General features: G+C 37.9%; 4 protein-coding genes across 7 annotated transcripts; 2 read left to right on the top strand and 2 right to left on the bottom strand.

The window, feature by feature from the left end:
• Positions 1–960: 960 nt before the first annotated feature.
• LOC306899627 (protein-glutamine gamma-glutamyltransferase 2-like) lies at positions 961–5650 on the bottom strand (the record flags this gene model as incomplete). The annotated part of the gene is made up of 13 exons (XM_079465992.1): positions 961–1138; positions 1233–1369; positions 1457–1617; positions 1732–1998; positions 2074–2316; positions 2437–2540; positions 2923–3061; positions 3181–3358; positions 3472–3600; positions 4032–4150; positions 4298–4524; positions 4735–4915; positions 5635–5650. The coding sequence occupies 13 exons, from the start codon at positions 5648–5650 to the stop codon at positions 961–963; spliced, it is 2079 nt and encodes a 692-aa protein (XP_079322118.1).
• A 2478-nt stretch (positions 5651–8128) lies between these two features.
• pllp (plasmolipin) lies at positions 8129–12800 on the top strand. The gene is made up of 4 exons (XM_079465738.1): positions 8129–8413; positions 9504–9677; positions 9776–9889; positions 11090–12800. Exons 1-4 carry the CDS (start codon positions 8282–8284, stop codon positions 11195–11197), a joined length of 528 nt encoding a protein of 175 aa, XP_079321864.1. The 5' UTR covers positions 8129–8281; the 3' UTR covers positions 11198–12800.
• On the bottom strand, positions 11438–15117 carry arl2bp (ADP-ribosylation factor-like 2 binding protein). 4 transcript variants are annotated; one of them, XM_079465736.1, is made up of 9 exons: positions 15079–15117; positions 14681–14726; positions 14506–14595; positions 14060–14129; positions 13918–13979; positions 13558–13664; positions 13382–13467; positions 12744–12840; positions 11649–12524 (listed from the first exon to the last, which is right to left on the bottom strand). In XM_079465736.1, exons 4-9 carry the CDS (start codon positions 14095–14097, stop codon positions 12417–12419), a joined length of 498 nt encoding a protein of 165 aa, XP_079321862.1. In that variant the 5' UTR covers positions 14098–14129; positions 14506–14595; positions 14681–14726; positions 15079–15117; the 3' UTR covers positions 11649–12416. The 4 variants fall into 4 exon arrangements, with proteins under 4 accessions (XP_079321859.1, XP_079321862.1, XP_079321860.1 ...); XM_079465734.1 differs by having other exon boundaries at positions 14506–14607; positions 15079–15115; XM_079465735.1 differs by having other exon boundaries at positions 14506–14607; positions 14724–15084.
• On the top strand, positions 14500–26976 carry arih1 (ariadne ubiquitin-conjugating enzyme E2 binding protein homolog 1). The gene is made up of 15 exons (XM_079465732.1): positions 14500–14624; positions 15310–15641; positions 17457–17524; positions 17597–17741; positions 19992–20084; positions 20397–20452; positions 21234–21300; positions 21412–21518; positions 21861–21903; positions 23069–23140; positions 23218–23348; positions 23825–23882; positions 24021–24281; positions 24357–24469; positions 24646–26976. Exons 2-15 carry the CDS (start codon positions 15366–15368, stop codon positions 24728–24730), a joined length of 1575 nt encoding a protein of 524 aa, XP_079321858.1. The 5' UTR covers positions 14500–14624; positions 15310–15365; the 3' UTR covers positions 24731–26976.
• The last annotated feature ends 439 nt before the right edge of the window (positions 26977–27415 follow it).

The raw sequence follows: 27415 nt of genomic DNA, 5'->3' as shown, positions 1-27415 counted from the left end.
AAAATTTTTATGTTAACTATAAATTGTCAATCAACCGAGACTTCGGTTCATTTTAATCTCTTTTCAGAATCTTGCAAAGTATTATAGCGTTCAATATTAAATTGAATATATATATATATTCTACTAGTGCGAGTACATTTGTGTCGATTATAAATGTTTATATCATTTATTACATTGAGGTCATTTGGTAAATCATTTTTTGACATTACGTTAACTATAACATTGCAAAATAATACTTTAATATCATATTTTTTTACATCTAAACATTAACGTAATAGACAACCTATGACCATGCATATTCCACAAAACAAATGCAAAACGTTACCCAAAAAGAAATCATAAAAAGTAATGTTTGAGTTAAAAAGTTACTTTCGATTTATCACAGTTTACAGTAAGCATTTCCTCACAGCAGGTGGCGATCAAATACAATTTTACTCACAACTCGAGGCTAGTTGTTTCATTATACATATGGACTAGCAGTAAATAGCTACAGTGTAGTTTATTAACCACGAAAGAGGTGATAAAAGACAAAGGGTGCAACTGCTACATGTAATAACCCAAAATGTCACCTGCTCCCTAGTAATAAAGCAGGTAACTTAAGTAACTCAGCCTTCAAAAATAAACTCGCAGACTGCAAGGCAGGTTTAAAAACATTACATTTTTATTCTGCCATTAGGCCTATGCCTTTAGGGCTATAATGTTTACACATCATTGCAAAATACATAGTTAACTCATATATTAGCTTTGGTCATTGTGTTTACATTAAAAGCAAGGGTGACCATGCATTTATGTGACTGGGTGTTTTAAATGTAGGCTACAACTATTTGTTATTATTTTAATCAAAGTTGGCATGAAAGTATGCAAAGCCATCATGGCAAACATAAGGGTTAGCCAGTCAAGTATTTTGCCTTCATAGTATTATTTACAACACACTGTATGGATATAAAAGGTGAGACTTATTTAGATTTCTGGGACAGCGTTAATATTTTTCTTTCTTTTCCGAACAATGATAGTGGCTTCTCCTTTAACGTCTTTCAGTCTGTCAGAGTCAAAGTCGACGAGCAGTTTCCTCAGGCCATCACGAGTGGGTTTAAAAGACAATTTAACCATGACTACCTGACCTGGGTCAATTTTGCTACTGCAAGAAAATCAAAAACAATTCATGTAAGAGTCAAACACAGTTTGAATGCTTCTGATTTCTTCTTTCTTTATAAAACAGGCAAATTACTTACTGTGTTTTTATCTCCCTTGCTTCCGTTAACCCTGCCCCCTCCACGGTAAACACGCCTCCTTGCAGACTAACAGGCAAGGGATTGGTGAAGGAGATGTGTGCAGTCAGTTTACGTGACACAATCGCCTTTCCAATAATCTGGAATGAAAAATGTCGTTTAATAAAGAAAATGGTCAGCACTGAGGGTGTTGCTAGGTATGTTAGGAAGTTGTGCTATATACATACATTGATAATGAGCATTGGCATTTTCAAGGGAATGTTGACCTCTTGCAGGATGATAATGTTGTGATCAGTGGGTTGAAGGAGTGCTGTGACTCTGATCATGTGATGTTCAGACACACACGGCCCATAATTATCATACCGAAGTCGTAAAACTTCTTTATGAGCTAAGAAGAGATGCAAATATGTTTTAAACATTTTTAATCGGGAACCTCAAAATGTATTTGGACACTTAAGTCACGTTTCAAATATAGGCTCACAATTCTTGCTCTTGTTCCTACCTTTTCGAGCTGGAACTGTGAGAGAAGTTGTCTTTCTCTGGCACTCTCCCCGGTTGATACTATTGTAGGTTATTCCATTTGATGTCACTGTGAGCTGGGCATCTGTGTCTTCTGCGGCAGCATTATACACCTCTATGATCACGTCAAAGTCCGTCCCGTGGATAGCTGGAGCGTGCTTAATGAAGAGCTCGAGCTGTCCTGGGCCTTCATTATTCTGATTCACTTGCCTTTCTACCTTTTTAAAAACCTCTCGCTCCTTCACTGAGCCTGTTGTGGGATTGAATGTCATTTAAACAATATGATTATAATGTATGTAATATTCATTTCATTTTTGCACATTACCTTCAGGATATTTGTAGTTGGCAGTAATGTCCTCTCTGAAGTCTCCATACACACTCTTGGTGCTGATGTTCTGCCCTACAATCTTGCTGTTTTGGGACACTCTGGAGCGTTCCCCATCGGGATGAACAATCCAGACGACCAGATCTGCGTTCACCTCAGAGAACACAAATGGAGTGTCATACTTTAACCCCAGCTCTCCCTCTTTGACTGCATGGACAGGACAAGGCCCACAGCAGAAGACCCCTGTGAGAACATAGTAATAATATTTCAATCATTGATGAACGTGCTTGGGAAGCTTTTTGTGTAATTTAAAATAATAAAGTATGATAAGAAGCTCTAATTGTATTGTAGTCTAAAACCTACCGTCACTCCTTTCTTGAGGGGTGGGATCTAACACCTGCCATCCATCGTAACCTTCTGGAAGATCAACACGCTTCATCCAGCACTCAACCCAACAGTGATAATTCCTGAGAAAAAGTGGATAAAGCTCACATATAAAGCACTAACCAGTATAATATAAAAAATTCTGGATAGATTTTTCAAAAGGACCTAAGATATTAAGTCTTGTTTTCTGAAAAAAAAAATCTTGTTAATGCATAAAAAAAGAAATTAAATTCTGCCAATGGGATAATAAAATAAACTTGAATTAAGTTCTACCTCTTCATAATGTATACTTTATTCTTTTTATACTACTAAAAGTCACGTAGTTAAATAAAAATCTGTGAAACCGGCAACTCAAGTAAATATTTCAATTACCTCTCCATTTCATTTTAATTCGAGATATCAAAGAGATTTCATTTTTGATCATGTGGTCAAGAACTAGCACTAAACTATTAAATGAAAACTAACCAGATTGTGTCCTTCCTGCCTTCAGACACACTTTCAAGCTGATCATTGAACAAGTAATCCACAGAGATGTTGGCATCTGTGTCGTGAGCAGACGAGTAGTTGGTTATGCATCTGGTCGGAATGCCAAGACAGCGGAGGACTGTGGAATGGGAATACAGCGTGTCAGACACAGGACACATTAGTGTCTTTGAATCTTCTGTGGAAACTGGACAATATTATTTTAGAGATTGCCATGAAGCAATGTATTCACCTACTCACCTGTGCAGGCCACACCTGTGAAAACCCAGCACTGACCATAACGCACCATTTGTGCTCCAGCCTCACTCCAGCGCCTAAGAAGGGGCACACTGCCAGTCCAACGTGTGGGTGCCACACCATCACTATACTCTCCATCCCAACGGCCAGACACAACTCCCCGGTCATCATTAGCATTTACCTGCCGTACACATTACACATACTCATTTGCATAAATATACTAATTTGTATTGTGAAAAGGATTTTACGCTTGTCATCAAAACATGACTGGGCTGGAGGCAGTGAACGGCTTACCATGGCAGTAACGGTCCTGCTTACATAAACAGGGCTTGCTCTGTTGATGTTGTCCATCTCTGAATTCCTCAGTGCTGCCGGTGAATTGTCCAGCACTTCAAAGCAAATATCCACCACGTCTTTTTCAAACTGTTTACAAAGAGGACACCAGTCGCAATTTTCATTTTTTTAGGCCAACATTGCTGGTAACTATTGTGTTAAATCAATAAGTAAGTTACCGTCATATTAATACAATAATATATCGTGCCCTATTTCTATGGATTGTTTAAGGTTCGGTTTGCCCTCACACTGTCAACAGACTGAGTGCCATTTGTGTCACAAAAGTCTGACACTTACAGAGATTACCCATCAAGACAAGCCTTCTGTGGCTTTCTTGCCACCAATCTGTCACAATTCACACGCTGTCTCATCGGAATTCCACCAGCATGCAACACTGCCCATAAATCCTGACCATGTGTCAGCCATCTCAGGTCACAACATTTTCTCAGCAAGGTCACTGACCACAATACTTTTTAAGCGTATGCTTCATCTGAGCATCTGTGAATGCATGTGTATGTTACCTGTCCGAAGTTCCAGGGCATGGTGGTGATATCATCCCATGAGCCCTTATACAAGATCCCATTTTCATTTAAAATGTACTCCTGCAGCAATTCCTCACTGGGGAGGTATACAGAGTCCTCTATACAAAGGATACATATTTGTGGTTAAAGATAAGGACAAATTGATTGCTTTTTTACTTTTATCATGTGAGAGTAAATGATATGTGCTATATTACATAATTATCTATTAGTTATATTAGTTATGTTTCATTTCAAAAGCCACTCACCTTTGCACCACGGATTGAAAAGCAGGTAGAAGGTCTGAGACTCAGTTTGCTCCAGAATCTGACCATCAGCTGACTGCAGAAGCACAGTTATGCTGTACAATCCTATAGGAGCATCAGCAGGGCTGTGGAGGGTCAGCATCACCTCACCCTGAGCATTACGCCGGCTGAACCACCATTTCTCATGATCCTGCTCTGAGTCGGACACCTTCAGAATCACTTCTTTATTTCTACCTGTAAGACATATATGCGCAGAAAGAAAGGGATACATATTTGTTCAAGTGCAGATGTTGATGTGTTAATATTATATTCTACTGCTATTATATAGCTCAATACAATACAAAACATCATATAATATTACGGTTAGTTTGTTAAATCGGATAGCTTTTTCACCACAAGTGGCCCAGTCCAGAGTCTGGACTTTGGTGTGCAAGTCTCACTCACCCAGGTGTAGTGTGATATTGAGAAGTTGGTCTGGGGGTTGTGGAATTTGCTCAGGACACTGCAGGACCACAGAGAATGGCTGACCTCTGCGCACCAGCAGACGCTCCCTGTCCATCTCCTCTGTTCGATGATTATGGTTATTTTCATAACACTGGAGGTCTATTCCACTCAGTATAGCTGGCAATGAAAGACATGAACTAACACTTTGAGAAAAAAGCATTACATGTGTAAGTGTATTTAAACTGTTCTGTGCTCATAATAATTGCATGAGCATCAATTTATCAATAACACTAACAATACATTTAGTTTGAACCCACTCAGTGCTGCTGTTACGCTTTTATTTCTGTAAGAAAACCAAGACCTCAGAAGGTCAGAAAGCCAATAAGTGGAGGACCTGGTTCCAAATTTGTTCAAACAACGCAAAGCATTTGTAACCGGCACACCCACTTTGAGCAACCATAAAACTAAACCTTAGCATCACATATTGCTAAGATGTTTTGAAGTGGATATAGCATTTTATAATAAAAAACAGATTTGGTCTAGTGAAGGTGGTTTGGTGTGCAGATGTTTTTAGGAGAAAGCTGCAGTCATCTGAGCTAATGGAGAGGCATAGTGCCAGCCCTTGTTGGGAATGTCTTGACTACAGAACTGCTTTATAAAATATCTTTATGTAATATATGTGAGTTCAAATATGTATGCACTAATAAATTTTGATACTGAATAGCACATAAAGTCATAAAAAAGCTAAATATAGCTAAACCTTTTTCTTAAATATTATACAGCATATACAGCAAAACCATTTACATTTAATGTTAGTATTTTATGTACTAAAAATCTGCTTTAAGAATGAAATTTACAAGTATACAGTGACAGACATAGTAACTGTCAAGACTTACCCTTATGGTTGGCCATTGGCGTATAATTCATGCAAGTATTCAGTGATGTCTTTGTAAAATCCTGTTTTTGATGTTTTCTGTAAATTTCTGTGCTCGTCTGAGAGAACTACTTTCCAGTCCTTTTTATAGTGAAAGAAAGTCCACGCCCTTGATGCCCCATGCCACCTCTGCCGTTTACTTTGCCCGTTTTCGGTCACTGTCCTGTTTGCTGTAAGACACACCCTGACTCACACATCCTCTCTGTAGCCTTCTTGACCTCTGACATCACACATACATACAACGTCCTCAGGCAGCAAGATGTACAAGTGTGAACAGAGACTGATCTCTGTGTGTATGTATGCACAGACAAAAACAGTGCTCAACGTCTGGCTCTGTCAATATTTCCTTCATGGAAAAAGAATCATGGCTTGGGAATTTACTACAACCCGCATCATTTCTGGAACTATGCCTTATTCGGGAACCAGTGCTTCTTTTCCGTAAGAGCCAGGGCCACATACAGGGGCCTTTGTTATATGGGTTATAACTCTGTAGTATTCCATAAATCCACCCCACCTCTTTTCCCTGCATTAACGTTATTTTCTATTTTTCTTTTCTCTCTATTTTTAGTCTTTGCTTTTAAAAATGGGAGAAAAGCTAAGTGAAAGGATTTAGCATGTTTAGAGCTGTATTTCTGACTTTTTCTATGGCGTGAACAAATGAAAGCCAGACACAATTTTTTATTTAATTTATTTTCCCAAAATCAGCATTAAATAGAAAAATGCATTCTCCATTCTCCAAAAATATTTGAAACTATTATGTAAATGAAGACAGAATTTTCATATTCGGGTGAACTGTTTCTTCAAATGAAAACTTAAAAATATTGAATCAATTTACTGTTTAGCCTATTTCACAACCTTACAAAAATACATCTAAAACAACTTTCAGGATTTGGAATTTAAAAAAAACACAAGATTAATGTCACTTTTACATTTTTATTTTTGGTTGAAGTAAATATCAGATACCTGATGCGTAACTCAGAGGTCAAATGATCGATGGGAGGGAACTGAAAGAAACAGCTAAAACCTCTGACATAATTCTGTGAGACATTTCTACAGTGTTTGCAAAGATAGTTCAATTACATTAAGCTCTCACACTGAGGTTATGACAGCAATAATGTTTAACACCTGGGAATCACATATAGATCATAAGAATTCCCTCTCCCAAAATAAAGTCATGTGTCTACTTTATTGTCTGGAGTGGGAAAAGAAAAGAACAATGACCTCTCTAGCTACCAACTCATCCGTGGATTCTCACCATTCTGTTACATTATACAGTGGTGCTTGACCACACAGACATACAGAAGGATCTCTGTTTTTCTGATATGGTCTGAAGCAACACTCTACCACACCTACATATGTTTGTGACACTGATACTTAGCGTAAGACTGGTTCTGAGAAAATATGCAATAGATTATTTTCTGCAAAGCAAGCTCAAAAATCCTAAATGTGTTGTAAATGAATCCTGCTCTCTCATTGACTGATGTCATTTATAAGATGGACAACATTGGGTTCGGCTCTTCCCAAACTGTATCGAATATCTTAAATGTTAGCTACACCCTTAAAAATTGCTGTTTACGAATTTCAAAGCACTGTGCACCCTGCTGAAAATTCTCATGAATGCGTATTATTTGTAGCCTTACTAATTATTTAATTTTGAATAGTTTTCATGGTTGTCATGTACATTTGGTTGTTAGACTACTTATATTATTTTATTTGTCCCACATTAAGTTGATTCTATCAATGAAAATTTGTTTAACCGATCTGCAGCTGTATTCATTCTCGCAACAACAAATAAACAAATATAGGCTACATTAAGTAAAAGCAAAAAAAATATTTACATTAAAACTAGTGTTGTTGTAATTACTTATACTTTTCTGAAGTAATTATTTATTATGTTACGCTAAACAGGTTTCATTATTATGTAACTATTTTAAAGCACAATACGACGTTTCATGTAATTTTATTTTTACGAAGGTTCCGTATTTATCCAACGTATATGGTGAATGAGTATGTATATGAATTGTTTTTGCTTCAAATTTACATAAATCAGTGAATTTCTCATTTATATTTAAAAAAATTATCCTCTATAAGTTGCAAGCTACATTGTGACATACTCGGTTAAAGCGACAGCGTGTTTGCATTACAGATAACATTCAAGCAAAGAAAATATACGAGTGTGGCACTGAACACATTCTCCCATTAGCTGCTTGTTATAAAAATACATATAACATGAAATATTCATAACATGAGTATCGGCAAAAAGTTGAACAATGAATTACTGTATGTGATATTTACAAGAGGAAGGGTAGTGGTTCCCATTATTACAGCTCACTTACAAACGTTTTTATTACACCGGGTAGATGTATTTGCCAGATAGGTTTATGAATGTTAACAGAGGGAGGGTGACAAAGTGTATGGGAGTGTGGGAGGGACGGAGGGAGGGAAGGAGAGAGAGAGAGAGAGAGAGAGAGAGAGAGAGAGAGAGAGAGAGTTTTACCTGAGGCTGAGTTGCTAGTCATCTGGATTACCTGGTTTAGCTTGTCTCTGTGGTTTTTATACACTACACTCAAAAACCTTTTTTTTAGGTGACTGTTTTACACTACAAAGAAATGGCAGATTTTCCTGGTAAGGTAAACACTCAGACAAGCCCAGTTGAGACTCAAAGAAGACTTGAAATCCCATCTTATGTTGATGTGAACTTCATCAAGAGCATTCCCGGTATCTTACTTCTGCTTGAGATTGTAAGTTGATGGAAACTAAATATTCTTTCTACTTTCCATACTATTTTATTTATTACCTATGTGGATGTTTTGTAGTCTTTTATCCTGTTAAACCTTTATGTTCACCTTTCAGTGTTTTCTCAACTTCTCTATGTCTATGTCTATGTGTGTCTGTGGTATAATGTCAGTATTAACGTAAAAATTGTATATGCTCTGGCTGACTGATACGAAGAGCTGTTGTTTGATAAAACAAAGCAGGCCGTACAACTCAAGATATTATGTCAATGTGAGCTTAATAACAAACGACGGCACTGCATGCTTCCACGGGGCTTGTCTGGGGGTGGATTTAGAGTTTGTATTGTGCCGCTTGTATAACTTCATTGAGTAAACACAAGTGCAGATAAAGCTCAAGTCAACAAAATTCAGCTGTACTTATTAACATGTTTCTATATAAACATCACAAACGTGAAATATAAAATAAAAAGAACTAGAATATGACAATGAGGAAATAATTAGCTGTAAGGTTTATTGAAACTTGAACCTAAAAGGTTTCTATATTTATTTCTAAAATTATAAGTATATCTCACAGTATGCTTGATTTGAAATAGTTGTTTGTCAGGTATTTTGTGTCAGTCACGCACAGTGAAATAAGAGACCTTTATAAGATAAATAATTGATAATGAACCTTTTATAATCATTGTACAAATTAATGCCATTCGCACCATTTGATTCTAGGAACTAAACATTCACGAGGACAAACAATACTTATGCTAAAAATAACAGTCATTGTTGACAGTGAAACACAAGAAATGTTTATATGTCTGCGTTCACTTCTATGTGTGCCGGAGCATTATGCATGTTGCAGATGCTTTTATCTAAAGTGATATTAAAGGTTGCATATTATGTTGCATTGGTCCATGCATGCCAATGAAACCAAACCCATGATGCTGCCATTGCTACAACTGACCATATAGACAATTAGGTTTCTATGAAAGCTCTTCTAGGTGAATATAGACCTCATGCAGTATTTTATTTTTGATTAGATGTACTGTAACTCCAGCCTTGTATTGTTTTTGAATGTTGACCATGCGCCATCTCTAACTTTTCTTAGTTTTTTGGATTACTGACATGGGCACTGATTGCCAGTACTGAGTACACCTGGTATCCTGCCTATGGCTGGGTGATGTTTGTCAGCGTGTCACTGTGGCTTCTAAGCATCATCTTGTTTGTCATTCTATTACTGGGTTTGGAAAAGAAGCTGCCCTCAATGCCCTGGCCTTTGGTGGTGAGACACTTTATCACAACATTTCACTGTTCAAAACAATGTTATAAACATCCTGGAAACGTTTTTATATTTGAATTCCTTTTCTTCCAATTTTTTAGCTCTTGATGTTCTACGTGGCTGCAACTGTTCTGTACATAAGTGCCTTTTTAACTGATGCGATATCGGTGCCGGGCCCTGGTTATTCTCAACACGGTCATCTAGGAGCTTCTGCAGTAAGTCATTCCACACATGCACATGATTTTACAGAGTACTTCCGAGGTGTGACCTACTGTGCATTTCGAAGACTTTTCTGTGAAACACCCACTGATAACAGCGTGGCGTCACTCTGCTTACCCGAGTCAGGTGATTGAAATATTAGCAACGCCCAAGACCCTAAGCAGAGCAGGAAATGTTAAAGAAATGTTGATTAAACATATTTGTCATAACCAATGCCATGCCAAAGCCACAATAAATGTACGAAGCTACCAGGTTTTAAGGCGATGGTTACTTTCAAATAGGTACGATGAATATAAAAGCAGGAAGCATTAAAGTGATAGTTTTCCCCAAAATCATTTACTCAACCTCTTGTCACTACAAACCTGTATGACTTTCTTCGGCATAACAAAAAAGAAGATATTTTTAAAAAAATGTTGGTTTCTCTCGAATTGTCCAGTTAGATTTTCCTACCGCAGCACAAAATTGTTTATAATCTACAGAACTTCGACAAAATAAACACAGAATGAGTTTACACCAAAAATACCCTTTCAGATTTTCCTACAAGTATAATAAACATGTAGGATGATTTAAGAACGAAAATCTGATTATTGTAACATAAACAGGATGAAATTTTAGGACACCGACACTTATTCACTTGCATTGGTTTTGTGTCCATACAATAGAAGTGAATGGGTGTCGCCGCTGTTCGGATATCAAATTTCTTCAAAATGTCTCATTTGTGTTCGGCGAAGAAAAAAGTCATACAGGATTGAAATGACAAGAAGGTGAGTAATTGACGACAAAACATGTTTGGGTGGACCATCCCTTTAAGACTGAAGGTTGTGGAGAAGTAAGGCTGTAAACAACATAGAGTCCAAGATAAATTGTCCTGAAGCACATGACAGACCTTTAATGGAATATAGTAATAGCAGGTCTTACCTCCTCTGCATGTAAAGGTTTACAGCTTAAGTTCCATATAAAAAGTCTTTAACCTTCATACCCGCGAAATAATCACTCAGCCACCTTGTTATCCAAACCATTATGTGCTCTTAAAACCAATAGCTGAAACAAGCGTTTTTAACCAAAATGGTGTCACTGAGAAATCAACTGGAATAAAAAACACAACCTGTCCATTGTTAAACTCCACATTATACCAACTCATTGAATGAAGAATTGTCATCATAATATTGGTATAAACATTATATTTTGTCTTGCAGTTTTTTGCCATCTTGGTGACCCTATTATATGCAGCTAGCAGCTTCTTTGCCTATTTGGGCTGGAAGGGGGATGGACAAAACGCAGCTGGGACCACAGTTCCTGTGTAGACGCCCTCTGTTGAACATACAGTCATTGTGGATCTACACATTCCCTGTATGAGGACACTTCAAGAAGGACATCATTAGGTGTCACTGAAAAACCTCTTCAGTAATGTCAGCGTGAGGATACCCTGCTATACTGCAACTAGTGACATTACTTGTGTGAACTATGTCCAGCGCAATCCCTACAGAAGATGGTTTGTGACATGGGCATTGTATGTACAAAAACACCACCCCCACCCATAGCACACACTATTTTTGTAAGATATGCCAAAAGCCATGAGCAAATATGTATTGTGATAAGTGATACATATCTTTCCTAAAGCCACAGTAAGCTATTTCAGAGAAAGTTGATATTTAACAAATGATTGCTTGCTCTCTCTCTCTCTTCTACCATCAACAACATTTCTCAGAAATAGCTTGCTTCATTTTGAATCGTTTGAAGCCATTATGACCATTTCCGATCAAATGTAATTTTCTTTATTTCTTTCATACACATACACACTCATCTCTATACAAGTCTACATATATATACACACAAAATAAACCAATATACAGTTCCACAACATCTAAGTAAAAAGTTCTAAGTGAAGAGAGAGGAGTTAAAGGACTGAAACTTGTACTGTAAACATCAGCAAAACTACTATGTGGAAGAGTTGGAATCGAGTCATTGTTTCTTATTTTCAAAGTGTAGATTTGGGATCTTCGACATCTTTAACATAACTGCCAGAAAATACATTACATTAAACATACACAAATTATGAAATTATTTGGATAGTGTCTAAATATTTTAAAATGCCCATTATCAGTGATCTTCCAGCTAAAGTCTGAGAAGTTGTGACAACATATTGTTACAAATAGTATTTTTAACATCTTGTGAGAAGCTTGTGAATGACTAAAAGGAGGCTTCTGGAATTATAATGATCAGGCAGATTATAGAATACCCTTTTTTACTGTTTAAAGTGAAATTAATTATATTTTATGAACTAAGTGACCAAGGAGATCACGAGAATACTGTCAGAGAAATCATATCGACCAAGAAATGAGTTTACCTGAATGTTTAAACATTAACCTAAAATACAAATGGATTCCCTTCGGTCAAACTGAACATATTCATCTGAGATATGTCAAAAAGGAATTTACAATAACTATTTATCTTTCTAAAAGAAGGGTAATCATCTATGTTGAGTAATCCAGTTTATTTACATGAGATGCCAGTTTCATTGGTTCAGCTGGATTGTGAGGCCATGTTGGAGGTCAAAGATGCAGAAGAAACCAAATTTAATGACTTCACCACCAGTCCAGTACTAAGGTCCAATCCTCGACCCTCCTTTTCCTATAAAAAGACGATGGGACAAATAAGTTCCTAAACTTTTTATCGCTTCTATAGTTTATAGATTCTGTTCATTGTAGTATGAAATAAATGTCTTAGGTTTAGCATAATAGAAGTTACATTTAGTTTTAAGGTTGTGTTGGAGCCAAAAAACAACAATACGCCGACTATATTGATAACCTATATTTTGTAGTATAAAGAAATAAACAGTTTTGTACTTACTGCTCTGTAATCAATGAACATCTCTTTAAAGGCAATAAAGTCAGTAAAAGTCAGCAGCATGTCAAGTATATCACCTGAGACTTCATCTTTGTGCTGTCTAAGTAAAAAAAGAGAGAGAAATTACAAATTGATAGAAATAAGAGGGAAAGCATAACTAAAACAGCTTTTCATTGTAACCATTACATGGATTATTGCTCTATTCAAATCCTTCTCATTGTCCCTGTTTTGCTCCTTAACTAGATCTCCATCTAGTGGTACATTATGTGTATAACATAAAAAAGAATATCTTAAACCCTGTTTCAAGAGGGTCACCATGCAACAGTGTTAAGATCCAGCCTAGTTTCAAGACACATGCTTGTAATCTTAAGGTAGTGCTGACGACCTTGTTCAAATGTGTTTAATGAGGGGTGGAGCAAAACACTGCTGGATGATGGCTCTCCAGAAAAAAATGGCTCACCTAATACCTACTAGATTGGGGATCTCTTTATAAACAGTTTGGAACTAGTCTAATGAAACATTAACATGACAACAGTCACATTATTTTTTATACTGAAAAAAATAAAATTGAACTATTGTCAGCATCAAGCTACGCACCATACACACACGCATAGAAAGGCAGGAGCATGTATGCAACATACTTAAGTGAAACTGTGAAAGCATCCATGTTGAAACCAGGAATTCGCTCTATCAGCTGCAGTTCTAAGTGCTTTTCTAGGATCTCGATCTGAAAAGCAGTTTCGTAAATGAGAGTTAAGCATTTCCATTTCAACAGGTGACATAAATATATGGCAAATGCTCAAAAAGTACTACGCACATATTCGTCAAAAATAGGTGTATAGCTGAGCTTGTTTTCCTCAGAGTCATCAAACTCAAGGTAATATTTCTCCATGAAAGACAGCTGAAGATGTTGGAATTCATCCTCTGTAAAGAAAAGTGCATATGTCAGTTTGACAACAGGCATAATTATTTGGTTACATACACTTGTGCATGTGTAGATCACATTTTACCAGAAAACAGAAAAAAAGAGTAATGCAATTACTCTTAGTTGTCATAAAGAAAAGGAGAAGAGTGTTGTGACAATTACACACCCTCATGTTATTATACAAAATACACCAGGTTCAGGTTTTGATAGAATACTAGTAGGTGATAATTGAGCAAAATACAAAAGGAATACCCATTATAATATCCTCGATGTTCCCAATTATCATGTCAAATTCTGCATCAGCGTCTGATGATCTAAGGAAACAAAATTGAGTATGCATACATTTGCTAAAATGACACACAAGCACCCGTCGTTAAAAAAAGAGTCCACTAACTTTGAAATAGCAAAGTCCTCTTCCTCCACATTCTGCATCTCAACTATGTTCTCGTTGCCAACCAGCAGATCTGTGGGGTTTCATAAAGCTTGGATAAGCAAAGACCCTTTGATGCAATTGACAAAGCAATACAATTAACCTGCGAACGTAAACTACCAATACGTAAACAATCGTGAACTGATTTCAATAAGCTGGTTGTTCAGGTGCATGGCTGGCGCGTGTCAGCGTTGTCTAGAACCTCATGACGGTAGGGAACAAACGGCTGCATTGTTGGTCACAAAATACAATTCCCTAGTGATATGTTAACATTTCTGCATTTATTGCAAAATGATTCTGTACCTTGCTCTCGGGCATCCATCCTGAATCGCCCAAACGTTCTTGCTGCCACGGCAACGGGAGAACGCGTACTATCTTAAAATGGGTCCGGTAGAAACAACATTACGTACCTTTAGTTCCGCTTTTTAACAACAGGACAGCGCAACACCAGATAGAAGGAATTTCCGGGGCTGTGGATTTTGCTGTTCAGCTCGTCTCGTCTATTAAATGAGCTTTTAGTAATCAGACGGTAAGTGTTTGAAGTCAACAGAAATAAATACTTTGACAAATCACACCAAGGCCTACCTTACGAAAAACAGTCTAGGTGCATCTTGATTTTAACACTCACCTGCTTTTATCATAGATATGCAGAAAAAACTTTATTGCCATGGCCCGTAGCATTCACAATAATACCAAAGTTCACATCGTACTTGTTAATGTATTAAAACAGATAGTAGGTGATGTAAAAACGAAATACATTGAATGGAGAGGGAAATAAGTGACACGGTAGAAATGAATAAGGAAATAAATACAATTGAATACAGTGTATTTAATTTTAGATTTAATCTATATGGTATAATGTTCCCGAATGTATAACCTATAGTTACTATATCGTATATATGACCCTATTTTGATACTTGAGCAATGAACATCTGAGCAACAATTTATTATTAAAACTGTAAATGTCTGCACTGTGAACTCACATACGTAAATGGCGATTGGCTTATCCTCAATTTTGAAGAAACTTTATTTAAAATGCGTGTTATTTGACCACGTACATTACGTCATTGAGCGTCGGCCCGTGACGCTGCGTCTCTTTGTTGGCCCAGCAGCAGCGTCGCTCCTCTGTTGTTGTTTTCTCTGCCACTGTGAACGGTGCAATGCTAGCAAGCTAAAGAAGTATTTTCAATTGGTCTCGCTTTATCTCTCAAAAGACAGCCATCAAGCTAATCTCGCTTTGGCGTGTCACAACACTAAACGCAACCCAGCCATGGACTCGGACGAGGGTTACAATTATGAATACGACGATGACGAGGAATGCAGCGAAGACAGTGGGGATGAGGAGCCCGCGGACGACACCCTGGAGCTCGGGGATGTGGAGCTTGTCGATCCGGTGGTGGCCGGTGGAGACCGAGACGACTGCGGGGAGACGGGAGGCAGCGGGCCCGGACAGGATGAGGAAGACTACCGCTTTGAAGTTCTCACCGCCGAGCAGATCCTGCAGCATATGGTGGAGTGTATCAGGGAGGTCAACGAGGTCATCCAGGTAAGTGTTTTAGGGTCATGCTTTAGGCTCAGATCGTCCTATAATATAAGAGGGCTTTTTAAACCGTTCTGTGTAACTTTGCTTTCGCTGGCAACACTAGAGAAGGTAAAATTGGGTCAGAAACCTAAGGTGTTCGTTTGAAGGGAACGGAAATGAGAATTGTAACGTAATTAGGGTAAATATATCTTTATGATCAACGTGATGGTGCATGTTTGCGTCAGCCAGGTCTATCCCTGTTCTTAAGAGTGAACCAAGGACTTGGTTAACACATCCGGTAATTGCATAAGATGCTTAAACAGCTTTCAGTTCACCTGCATAGTGGTGAAAAATACCCCCAACTTCATTAACACGACAAATGGCTGCACGTTTGCATCATACAACCACATTGATGGAGCAAAATATTATAATTTTCTTGGTGATCATACCAGCTGACCACTAGCAGACCATGGAACACATCAAAGACAACAGTGGGATGTCATCACGTTTCATGTCTTTAGGGCTGGTTGGTGAAAGTGCTATGGGTTAAGTCGCGAGGTATCATTCATGGTTGATTAAACGCCACAAAAATAGGCCATCAAAGTGAATTTAGCTATAAAGATACTTGTTTTCTGCTGCATTGGCAAAGCCACACGCTTTTTGGAGTAATAACTCCCTCTTGAAAGACAGCATCTGGAGATTTTACTCCTCTCCAGTAGTTTGTTGGTCCTCGACAGTATTCATATACTGGTTTGTAATGAACTAGGTATTGACAAGGGTATTTTCAGCTAATATCGTAAAAAAGAGATAGTTTACCAAAAAATATGATATGACAAGATAAAATGGTCATCATTTATTCACCCTCATGGTATTCTAAATCTGTATATGACTGTTTGTTCTGTGGAACAGATATGTCTTAGTGGTTTTGCATTCATACAGTGAAAGTCAATGGGGAGCCAATGTTGAACGTCAGACATACAAGTTTGAAATGACATGAGTAAACATGATGAGATGAGACACAATTAAATGATGAAATAGAAATGTTTTGGGTGCACTATCCCTTTTACTACTCCGTAATCTATCTGTTCAGTGTGGTCAACAGTTGCCCTTTATTGTGTTTACATGTACGTACTGTAATAATGTGCAAGATAACATAAATGTTAAAAAGAAGCACGGTGTTCAATTCATACAGCCAACATTGTATTATATTAAAGCCCCCTGGGTTTTTGCCCCGGGTCAGTGTTGCACCTGAAATCTGTTTCTACATAGTTAAGGTTAAATAACCATTCGTTTGGACTACCTGTCGACATACACCTTGACATGTTGGTCCAGATAACCTTCTTGATAAGAGAATTGCAGATCAAGCTTTGTCTCATTGACAGGGCGAGGGGAAACTCTGTTGTGTAAATAGTAATACAGTGTAAATCATGGCTTTACGGCTCTGAGGATGTTACCTTTCTTTCCAGAAAGTCAAAATGCAGTTAGGGGTCTTTTTAGTAGAAAAAATAACAACCTAAAGGTATTTTTAATGTGTTAGACATATATTTATGATCTAAACAGAGGATGACGTGGTAGACAGCCATTAAATTAATGTGGAGTCTGTGTTTTGGTTTTGATGAATGGTGGACAGAAGTAATACTAATTAAATATAAAATGTATTTGGTTGAAAAAAACGTCATGGTACTATGCACATTACTGTCTGATATGTCATATGAAAGAAACAAATTAGTTATGTAATACTTTAAAAATGATTAGATGACAATGTTGAGCTTGTTGTGTTTTGTTTGTGATCTTGTTTTTTCTGTGTATTAAACAGCATGCATATCTCTCTCGTTGCAGAATCCTGCCACAATCACTAGAATATTACTTAGTCATTTCAACTGGGATAAAGAAAAGCTGATGGAAAGGTAATTGTTCACTCCTGTGTTTTTCCGCTCAGCATAAACAACTTTTGAAGAAACTAACATGCATCTCCGCAGGTATTTTGACGGTAACCTGGACAAGCTGTTTTCAGAGTGTCACGTTATAAATCCCAGCAAGAAGTCTCGGACACGCCTCATGAACACAAGATCGTCCGCACAGGACATGCCGTGTCAGATCTGCTATCTCAACTATCCTAACTCGGTCAGTACCTCCCAGCAGAATCGCTTTCATGGCCTCTGAATAATCCGTTTCAACTGAAGCCGTGCCAATGACTTGCAGGCAGCCCACAAGGATTAAAGTTCTCAGAATTGAAACGTCCGTCGTCCACTCGACTTCTGTGCAACCCCCTGAATCAGTGCAGCAAACATGGCGGAAAATTCCATCTGGGCCTGCTTATTTTGTAGAAAGATTTCAGTGGGTGTTCTTTTAGCAATGCAAACTGTTTTTTTCTGAAACATACATTTTGTTGCATTGTGGGAGATGTGTGGTGGTGTTCAGTATTATTTTGAAATCTATGTTTTGGTAGACGCTCATCGCCGTGCAAAACTGTGCCTCAGCCGGCAAGAAGGATTTCTAATGAGCCGCTTTCCAAGCTAATCTCTTCACTGGATTACTCCAACTGTATACAAAGCAGCGGAGCAGAGGAACCAAAATGTCTTTGTGGATTTGCATGGAACCTTGAGAAACATAGCATGTATGATTCTTGCCTTGTTGTGATCTGCTTCGTCATGAAGTACAGCGGCCATCTGAAAAGACAGCTCTGGATTAAAGGAATTGTTTGCTGTCAACATACATTTTCATGATAATTTACTCACCCCATTTGTCATCCATGATGTATTTTTTTCTTTAGTCGAAAAGAAATGAAGGTTTTTGATGAAAACATTCCAGGAATATTCTCCATACAGTGGACTTCAATGGACTCCAAATGGTTGAAGGTCAAAATTACAGTTTCAGTGCAGCTTTAAACGATACCAGACGATGAATAAGGGTCTTATCTAGCGAAATGTTATGTAATTTTCTAAACAAAATAAAAATGTGTATGCTTTATAAACACAAATGCTCGCCTTGCTCTGTTCTGCAAAGCGCGCTCACGATAATGCGAAATTACGCCGAAAAGGTCACGCTTGACATGGGAAGGGCGGGCGAAAAATCCGTCTCATCTTCTCAAAGTTCAAAAGCGTCCTAGATCATTGTTTTACCTTTTAACCCCCTTTTTTTTTGTAAACGGCGTTTGACTTGTAAACACGGACTCTGTACTTCCACCTATGTCAAGAGAATTTGTGTTCATAAAGCATATACATTTTTATTTTCTTTAAAAAATGACCGATTGTTTAGCTAGATTAGACCCTTATTCATCTGGTATTGTTTTAAGTCCTTTTGCAGCTGCACTGAAACTGTAATTTTGTAGTTCAACCGTTTGGAGTCCATTGAAGTCCACTATATGAAGAATAATCCTGGAATGTTTTCATCAAAAACCTTAATTTATTTTCGACTAAAGAAAAAAATACATAAACATCTTGGATGACAACAGGGGTGATTAAATTATCATGACAATGTATGTTGAAAGTGACCAATTCCTTTAAGCAGCGGCCGGGATTGGGAAACTGTTCCGTTTATGGCTTTGAAACTTGCCTTTTTAACTGTAGTGGCATTCAGTGGTAGTTCCTGTGTCACTTCCATGTGAATTCTCGAGAAAAGCACAGTAGCTTTTTTGAGGTTCATTTGAAGTCGCACAATGCAGATATCTGGCAACGTTGGGCTCGCATTTATTTAACGTTGACTTGAAAGCCAAAGGCCTTAATCAAAGCCGTATGAAATCAGATTGGTTGGTTATTTAATTGCATCTTATGTCAGGTTCTCATTTCCATGTGTTCAGGGGCCAAAGGCAGGACGATGGGATACTTTGTAAGTGGAAGAGATAAATGGCTGACTAATCTGTCACCTGTTTATAACTGCTTTGTAAGATTTTTATCTCAACCAAAACAACAGTCTTGTTGGCTATATCGATCTGTTTAAGAGAACAAGGCCTATTGTGTTTCAGGGGCAGAAAAAATACCTGTTAGCTATTTATTTAAGATTCGATTTTGAGCACTCTTTATAAGGAAACCACGAGCACCCTGCCTTAAAGGGATACTTCAGCCAAAAATGAAAATTCTGTCATGAATTACTTTCTCTTTAGTTACAATGTCTGGTTATAAGAATTCTTCCAAATATCTTTGTGTTTATCAGGACAAAGAAATGTAAACAGATTTGTAACATCTCAAATTTGAGTAAATGATGACATCGTTTTTATTTTTGGGTGAACTGTCCCCTTAAAAAAAGACATTTAAAGCATAGGGTATTTCGCAACATGCAGTTTTTTTAACAAGCATGTACACTATTGTTTGAAAATGCTCTTTTTGTTATGTGTAACTTCTTGTAAATTTGGATTTGATGATTTCTGTTTTGCAGTATTTCACCGGTCTGGAATGTGGGCACAAGTTCTGCATGCAGTGCTGGGGCGATTACTTGACCACCAAAATCATAGAGGAAGGAATGGGACAGGTACGTTTTAAGCCTACAGGTACTAGACCACCCAATGTCTCCAGACCACGGCCTTCTCTTTGTCTATAGCGTCATGTTGTGCAACACAAAGCTTTCTAGAAACGTCCTGTGTGTTTGATTATTTATTTAACCTGCTGAATTTGCAGGTTTTATTTGCATGCAGCTCGTATGACAGCATTAATAGTCTGTCAGTTGAGCCTGACCGTCTCTGCAAAGCTCATTGGCTGCTGTAAATCCAGCAGTTATTTAGATTTATCCGTTCTCCCTTGCTGTTTCTCTGTACTGTTGTAACACAAGCTTGTTTGTTTCTAGACCATTTCCTGTCCTGCTCATAGCTGTGATATTCTGGTGGATGACAACACAGTCATGTGAGTGTTTGAGAAACAAATCATTGTTCTTATTGCAATGTGACTATGCATAATGTTAATGAACTGTGAGTTTTCTGTCCCCTGGGATTTGAATACACTTCACGTAAATTTGATCAGATGTGATAAGACATTTCAAATCAGCAGGAACATCTGGCCACAATTACATCAAGTTTTGCTTAAATCTTACTAAGCTGTATTTTGCAACATGGCCCCCATGAGATTGCATTACAAAGCTAGGGTGGGCAAGGCCAAGGATGCTCAATATAAAATGGATTGTGTTCAACTAAAGAAAGAAAGTCATATATCTGGGGTGGCATCAAAGCAAATCCGTTATGAGAGTTTTAATATATTTTGTATTTACACTTAAGTATGAGTAGGTTGTCTCATCCTGGCCAAATCACAACTGCTTGCTGAGATATCTGAAAGTGTCATTGGATTGGTTTTTCTAAGCTTATGTTAAAGCACAGCTTGCAGTTCTGAAAGGACGTGACCTGAGGTATGCTATGGCAGAGATGAACTGATAGAGTTCAATTTGAGTCAGAATTAGCCAGAAATGTTGTTGTCCTGCCTCGCAGGTGTGAGTCACAACACTTCCTGTTCATTGGATCTGATTATTCTGGATCCGCACAGCTGTGTTAACCTACATATTACATTCCTGCTACTGTCACGATGCCGGTTCTGATCTTTTTGTTCACACTTGTTGTTAAATGTGTTATAAATATAGTGTCTGGAAGCATGTCTGCTTTGTCAGTAATGTAAATATTTCAGATTTTTTCCGCAGGCGACTGATTACAGAGTCAAAAGTGAAGTTGAAGTACCAGCATTTAATAACCAATAGTTTTGTAGAGGTAGGATTTCATTCCATCTGGCATTTATTTTCCTTTTTCTACCTGAGAGTAAGATGTGGGATAAGTTGGTACAGTTATTTATGCTTCTTCATTCTAATCTTTCCTCTTCAGTGCAACCGACTGTTAAAATGGTGTCCGGCACCTGACTGTCATCACGTTGTCAAAGTTCAGTACCCAGATGCCAAACCTGTACGATGCAAGTGTGGTCGGCAGTTCTGGTAAGACACTGAACAAGATATTGTGGACGCAAAAGAAGATAATTAATGAATGTTGTTAACGAAACAACGGCTTGTCTATACAACAGAAGTGAATGGGTACCATCGTTGTTAGCAACATTCTTTAAAATATCTTCTTGTGTTCTGCGGAAGGAAGAAAGTCACAACAGGTTTGCAATGACAAGAGGGGGAATAAATGATGACAGAATTTTTAACTATTAGGTCAGAAGTACAGACAAGTTTTTTTTTCAATCAAATACAGGTCATAAATTTACGTGGGGGGAAATGTTCTTTAGAAATGTTAAGACTTCAAGAGAATACTAATGTGCTCTCATTCATTTATAGCTTCAACTGTGGAGAAAATTGGCATGATCCAGTCAAGTGTAAGGTATGTTCGGCAGTGCACACACTCAATCTTTCTGATGTTTTGCCAGAATAATAAAATGGGGGTCTTACGTGTTTAAACACATGGTTGTGTGTGTTGTTTTTTGTTCACTTTTTGTCAACAAAAAATTGCCTGTGTTTTTTTTACTTCTGAGCAAATAAACTGATATTTTAAGCAGGATTTAAGCCTATGTCCAGACAACAAGACAAACTTAAATGTAAGGGGTGTATTGATGGAAACAAACTTAAAATATATCAGTGTGATTCTTTGGCTCAGGATTATTCACACTGTAATGTTTTTTGTAAACTATGTTTTTAAAAACCTCTTAAATATCCTACTTTAACCAACGCCTAGTCCTGGCTTATCTTATCTCTGTCTGGGACAGCAAAACAACTTTTTAATGTCCTAGCTTGACCCGATAATGCACCCTTTCTAAAATATGCCAATAACAGAACAAAAATAATGCACCTGTTGAGTGAAGAAATTGCAGTGAAAAGCAGGGTAGCAAGCGGTTTTCTGGGTGAACAAAGAAAAGAATGCGAGCAGATCTCCTTCTCTGAGCATTAAGAGACTCTTCAGAGACTTGCCTTGTTATTGTGGGGCAGTCTTGGCAAAAACAAAGGAAGCTTCAATACCCTTATGATTTTCATATGGGGATTACAATCATTTCTCTTGAGAGAACATCTAAGCCTTTAAAAACATTGACACATAATCTTACTATTTAATATTTAGCTTTTAAATAATGTTTACATTTAGTCATTAAGTATACTCTTTTATCCAAAGCAACTTATAAAGAGTTCAGGGAGCAATGAGCCATATGTCACACAGGAGCGATAATACAATAGGTGCTTATACAAAGTAGCTAGTTTCAACAAAAGCTAGACCACTACCTGTTGAGAGAAAGAGAGAGGGTTAGTGTACATACATTTTTTTTCTCATTTGTCTGGCAAGTATTCACAGAAGAGATGGGTTTTAAGTAGTCTTTAGAAGGTTGTGAGAGATGTGGTTGACCGGACCGAGTTAGGAAGAATGTTCCACCAGGAAGGAGTTGTGAAGGAGAATGAGCGGGAAAGGGATTGTTATGTGGCATTAATCCATCACTTTGTTAGTCGAACAGTAAATAAACGAATGTATGTCTATCGGCCTTCTTTCATTTCTTCTTATCCAGTGGCTAAGGAAATGGATTAAGAAATGTGACGATGACAGCGAGACATCAAACTGGATAGCTGCAAATACGAAGGTCGGTGGTTAGGCTTTGATGTAGATCGTTCCCTGTCTCATCTGACCCATAACTGAGATCTTTCTGTTATATGACAGGAATGTCCGAAATGCCACGTCACCATAGAGAAAGATGGTGGCTGCAACCACATGGTATGCCGGAACCAAAACTGCAAAGCAGAGTTCTGCTGGGTTTGCCTGGGGCCATGGGAGCCGCATGGTTCTGCTTGGTAGGTTTAGTGTATTTCTGTGTTTATGTATTTGTGTTGTGGACAAAACACACTCTAATGTGAAAGTACATTTCTAAATGATAAACCGTATTATAGATGCCATAAGATTTCTGAACTCTTCTCCTGCAGACCACATTGTTTCATTTCTAAAGTACACATCCTTGATCAGTTGTTTCTACCTAAACCCGAGGGGTCTAAGACTAGATGGTCCCTCCTCTTTGTTCCATGCAGTCTTCCGTGATCTTATATTTACCCATCACGTACAAAAACCACATAGGAGAACCTAGAGAGTGGCTGGGGATCACTTACATTCAGACATAAATGGCAAACTGGGAAAAAAACATTACTGCCATTTTGAGCGCCACTGTTTCACAACATGTTTGAAAAAAGCTTTTACTGACTTATAGAACATTTGTTTTTGATTACTAAGATATTATCTGCAAATTAAACCAGTGCAGATGTGTTTTTACCCAAAGGTACAATTGTAATCGTTACAACGAGGATGATGCCAAGGCAGCCAGGGATGCTCAAGAGGTAAATGTTATAACTTAAACACAGGCAAATAATGGGCTTATTGGAGAGTGGCTGCATGTGGTATTTAAATTAGCCCATAGTACGGTTTACATCAACAGTGTGTTCATGTCTTTGCATGCATGCGTGCGTGTCGTGCAGCGTTCCAGGGCGGCCTTGCAGAGGTACCTGTTTTATTGCAACCGCTACATGAACCACATGCAGAGCTTGCGCTTTGAGCACAAGCTGTACGCCCAGGTCAAGCAGAAGATGGAGGAGATGCAGCAGCACAATATGTCGTGGATCGAGGTGCAGTTCCTGAAAAAGGCCGTGGATGTGCTTTGCCAATGCCGATCGACGCTTATGTTCACCTACGTCTTCGCATTCTACCTCAAGAAGAACAACCAGTCCATTATATTCGAGGTAAGATATTGTGAGTAAATGTCGATTAACACGATGGCATAGGGTAAACCTACAGCTTTGAATGTTTGTGCCCAGAATAACCAGGCGGATTTGGAGAATGCCACAGAGGTGCTGTCTGGATACCTGGAGCGTGACATCTCCCAGGATTCCCTACAGGACATTAAGCAGAAAGTACAAGATAAATACAGGCAAGTGTACAAGGGGTTTGATTTAAATGTCATTTACATTCGTGCATGTGTCTTTTTTGACCATTTGGATCAAACCCATGGCCCTGGCATCGCTAGCAGCCGCCACGCTCTACCAATTGATGGATTATTCTGTGTTTTTCAGACTTTGTGTGATATTGTAATATTGCTGTATGCAGATACTGTGAGAGCAGACGGAGAGTGTTGCTGCAACACGTGCATGAAGGCTATGACAAAGACCTGTGGGAGTACATTGAAGATTGAGGCTACATCTCCACATCACAGACTCTCTGAGAGAAACTCCACCCCCTAGAATGAAAACAGAGCAGCACAGATCTCCCTGGCAATCCGCCATGCGTTGAATAATTTTTTCACCGTTTTGTTTCATGCAAAGCATAAGAGTAAATTATATTTAAATAAAAAAGAATGTTAAAAATATTAAATGTTCAACAGAATTGTTAGCAGCGCCAAGCGCTAGACTGAGAAATCTAACAAAAGGCGAAACATCTTCCATTTGCGTGCATTGTGAAATCTTGCCCTTAGTAATCTTTCCCTTCCTTTTCAGTTTCGTGGATATTCTGTTTGACTTTATTTTACATAATCTTTATCTGTGTGTGTGGAAAATTGACATTATTGTCAAAACGGCTTTAATTTTTCTGACCATGGTTGCTGTATGTGGCTGGATCTGGGTTGCTGAATGTTGATGGGTTGGCGACCTTTTAAAATCAAGAATGTTGGTGGACTAGAACACGCAAAAAAGTAAAAATGGGTATTTCAATTTGTATATAATGCATATGCATGGAAGTTAAAGAATAAGAGTGTGGCATGTGATTGCATCATTTTTTAAATATATTTATCTTTACAGATATTCAAAATGTATATTTACTGTATAGATCGAGTGTCTCCCTATCTTGGATCATACCTCCAAAGAGAGTTTGGACTTGAAATAAATCATGAGTCCTTGTCTCTCCCTCCACTCGTCCCGCTTGCTCCACAGGGGCCGAGCAGGGTTAGATCCTGCCAAATCGAGCAGAACATGCCAAGGTGTTGCGTTCTGCTTACTTCAAGCTGAATTCTCTGAACGTTGTTGAAGCTTCTGGCTTTATGGTCGGAGGAGATGGGGGATAGTGTAATTTTTGCTGCTTTATCGAACTGCTCTGCTCCGTTTGCTCTTATTGTCCTCTTAGGTAGATTTAGTATCGGAAGATGATTCTAAGAGGTATATGAATACTTTCTGAGAGCCAAATTGAGTGACATTCACTCATATTATCTTTTATATTTTTTCTTTGTCTCTCTGAAGTTCATTGTAGTTTGACCCGGCTTTTTCTCTGGAAGCCTAACATGCACAGATAAAATTGTATTCTGACTTGTCCAGCTGCTTTTCTTAACAGCTGTTGACAAGAGTTCTGACAAACAGGGTTAGGCTTTTTCCACCATACCGAATTTTGCACACCGCGTAACTAGTAGTTGGAAGCCACTGTTTTCTCTGCTTTTCAATTGAGACTGTACATTGCTTTAATTAGTTTTTGTGTAAAGTAACCATGCATTTGCACCCGCAGTAATTTCCAAAGGGCTGTTTGAGCCACGTTTGAATAAATGGTGTAACGTTAAATTTTGTACTGTGATGTCAGATTTGTGTTCATTCATGCAAAATTGTCCAAAGTGTGTGTGGATACACCGTGACCATCATTGAAGCACAGAGTCCCTGTCTTCAGGGGTAGAGGGGTGGGGTTTAGAGATAGACACAGGTGGGACATGCATGTCATTGCAGAGCAAGATGGAGAAGTAGGCCAACACCAAAGTGTCAGTCTCAAACTGATGCCGTTTTTTCACATTCCAGGTCAAGTGGCTGGAAGTACAATTCCTTTTGTTTGTTCTGATGTGCTTCATGAAAATAAATGTCAGAAATGCATTCTTTTTGAGAATACTGTCACTAAAGTAAATGTTTTTTTTTGTGTTTGCTTATTCATTTTTATTTTGCATTGTGTACTGGGAATGTTGTGTACACAGTGTTTTAATGTAGTTTTTTTGTGATGCATTGGCTGAGTGCTGAGGATTGTCTTCCAGGCTTCCATGCATAATTTTGACTATTAAAACTAGAGGTTTCATACAAGCATAATGGAGAAAAGAAATATGAAATGTGGTGGGTGATTTGGTGGTCTTTTATCTTCCATTTGAATGCACATGTTGGTTTTAATGAACATAAAACCCTTACATGCCGCTTTTGTGTGTATGGAACTGTCTACTTCAGAGTTTGCTTCTCAGCAATGCTTCTTTGATCATGTTTGATAGTTCATGAGAATCCAAATTTAACATTCACAGTAACAAAAAGCAGCTACTCTCATTTTGTTGAGACATCCAAAAACTTTTAATACTTTTCTACATGTATCCTTTCTTTATGCTTTTAATTTTTGATTTCTTATATACATAGTGTACAAATGTCTAAGAAATGAGTTGTTGGTTTTGAAGAAAACAATGATTAAAGTGCAAAATGTTGCAAACGTTTCATTAGTTTGCATTTTCCTCTGTGGTTTATTGCTCATTTAAAGGACCAGTTCACCCAAAAAAATTCTGTCATTTACTCACCCTCAAGTCGCTCAAGACCTCAATAAATTGTTCTGATCAACACAAAAGATATTTGTAAGAATTTCAGAAACCAAATAGATCTCATCAGACATATGAGATGCATTTGTAAACTCCGATTCCATTTAATGTACAATTATATGCCCACAAGAGGGAGGCAAATCTTAATGGATGCTATGCTGTTATGTTTCTCTTTACATCTTCAACTTCATTCAAGAACAAATATTGCAGTAATACTCATTACATTCCTTATCCTTTATGTAGCAATTTTATTATAATATTTCAGCATAACGCATATTCTACATTTTAATTGTAATATTTCCAATTTGATGGATACAAAAATGTATGGTAATACCATCAAATTGA

The sequence above is a fragment of the Barbatula barbatula genome (assembly GCF_947034865.1).
Source record: "Barbatula barbatula genome assembly, chromosome: 10".
Lineage (NCBI taxonomy): Eukaryota > Metazoa > Chordata > Actinopteri > Cypriniformes > Nemacheilidae > Barbatula > Barbatula barbatula.
The sequence above is the reverse complement of the archived record's forward strand: the minus strand, read 5'-3'. Positions and strand labels throughout refer to the sequence as shown.

What these genes read in the sequence shown, in the direction of transcription:
- pllp (XM_079465738.1), top strand. Translation starts at nt 8,282, where the DNA reads ATGGCAGATTTTCCTGGTAAGGTAAACACTCAGACAAGCCCAGTTGAG. An exon ending in TCTTACTTCTGCTTGAGATT is followed by an intron (nt 8,414 to 9,503) that starts GTAAGTTGATGG and finishes AACTTTTCTTAG; the next exon opens with TTTTTTGGATTACTGACATG. An exon ending in CAATGCCCTGGCCTTTGGTG is followed by an intron (nt 9,678 to 9,775) that starts GTGAGACACTTT and finishes CCAATTTTTTAG; the next exon opens with CTCTTGATGTTCTACGTGGC.
- arl2bp (XM_079465733.1), bottom strand. An exon ending in GCTTTCACAGTTTCACTTAA is followed by an intron (nt 12,841 to 13,381) that starts GTATGTTGCATA and finishes TTTTTTACTTAG; the next exon opens with ACAGCACAAAGATGAAGTCT. An exon ending in TGTTCATTGATTACAGAGCA is followed by an intron (nt 12,525 to 12,743) that starts GTAAGTACAAAA and finishes GTCTTTTTATAG; the next exon opens with GAAAAGGAGGGTCGAGGATT.
- arih1 (XM_079465732.1), top strand. Translation starts at nt 15,366, where the DNA reads ATGGACTCGGACGAGGGTTACAATTATGAATACGACGATGACGAGGAA. An exon ending in TAACCAATAGTTTTGTAGAG is followed by an intron (nt 21,301 to 21,411) that starts GTAGGATTTCAT and finishes TTTCCTCTTCAG; the next exon opens with TGCAACCGACTGTTAAAATG. An exon ending in GAGCCGCATGGTTCTGCTTG is followed by an intron (nt 23,349 to 23,824) that starts GTAGGTTTAGTG and finishes TTTTACCCAAAG; the next exon opens with GTACAATTGTAATCGTTACA.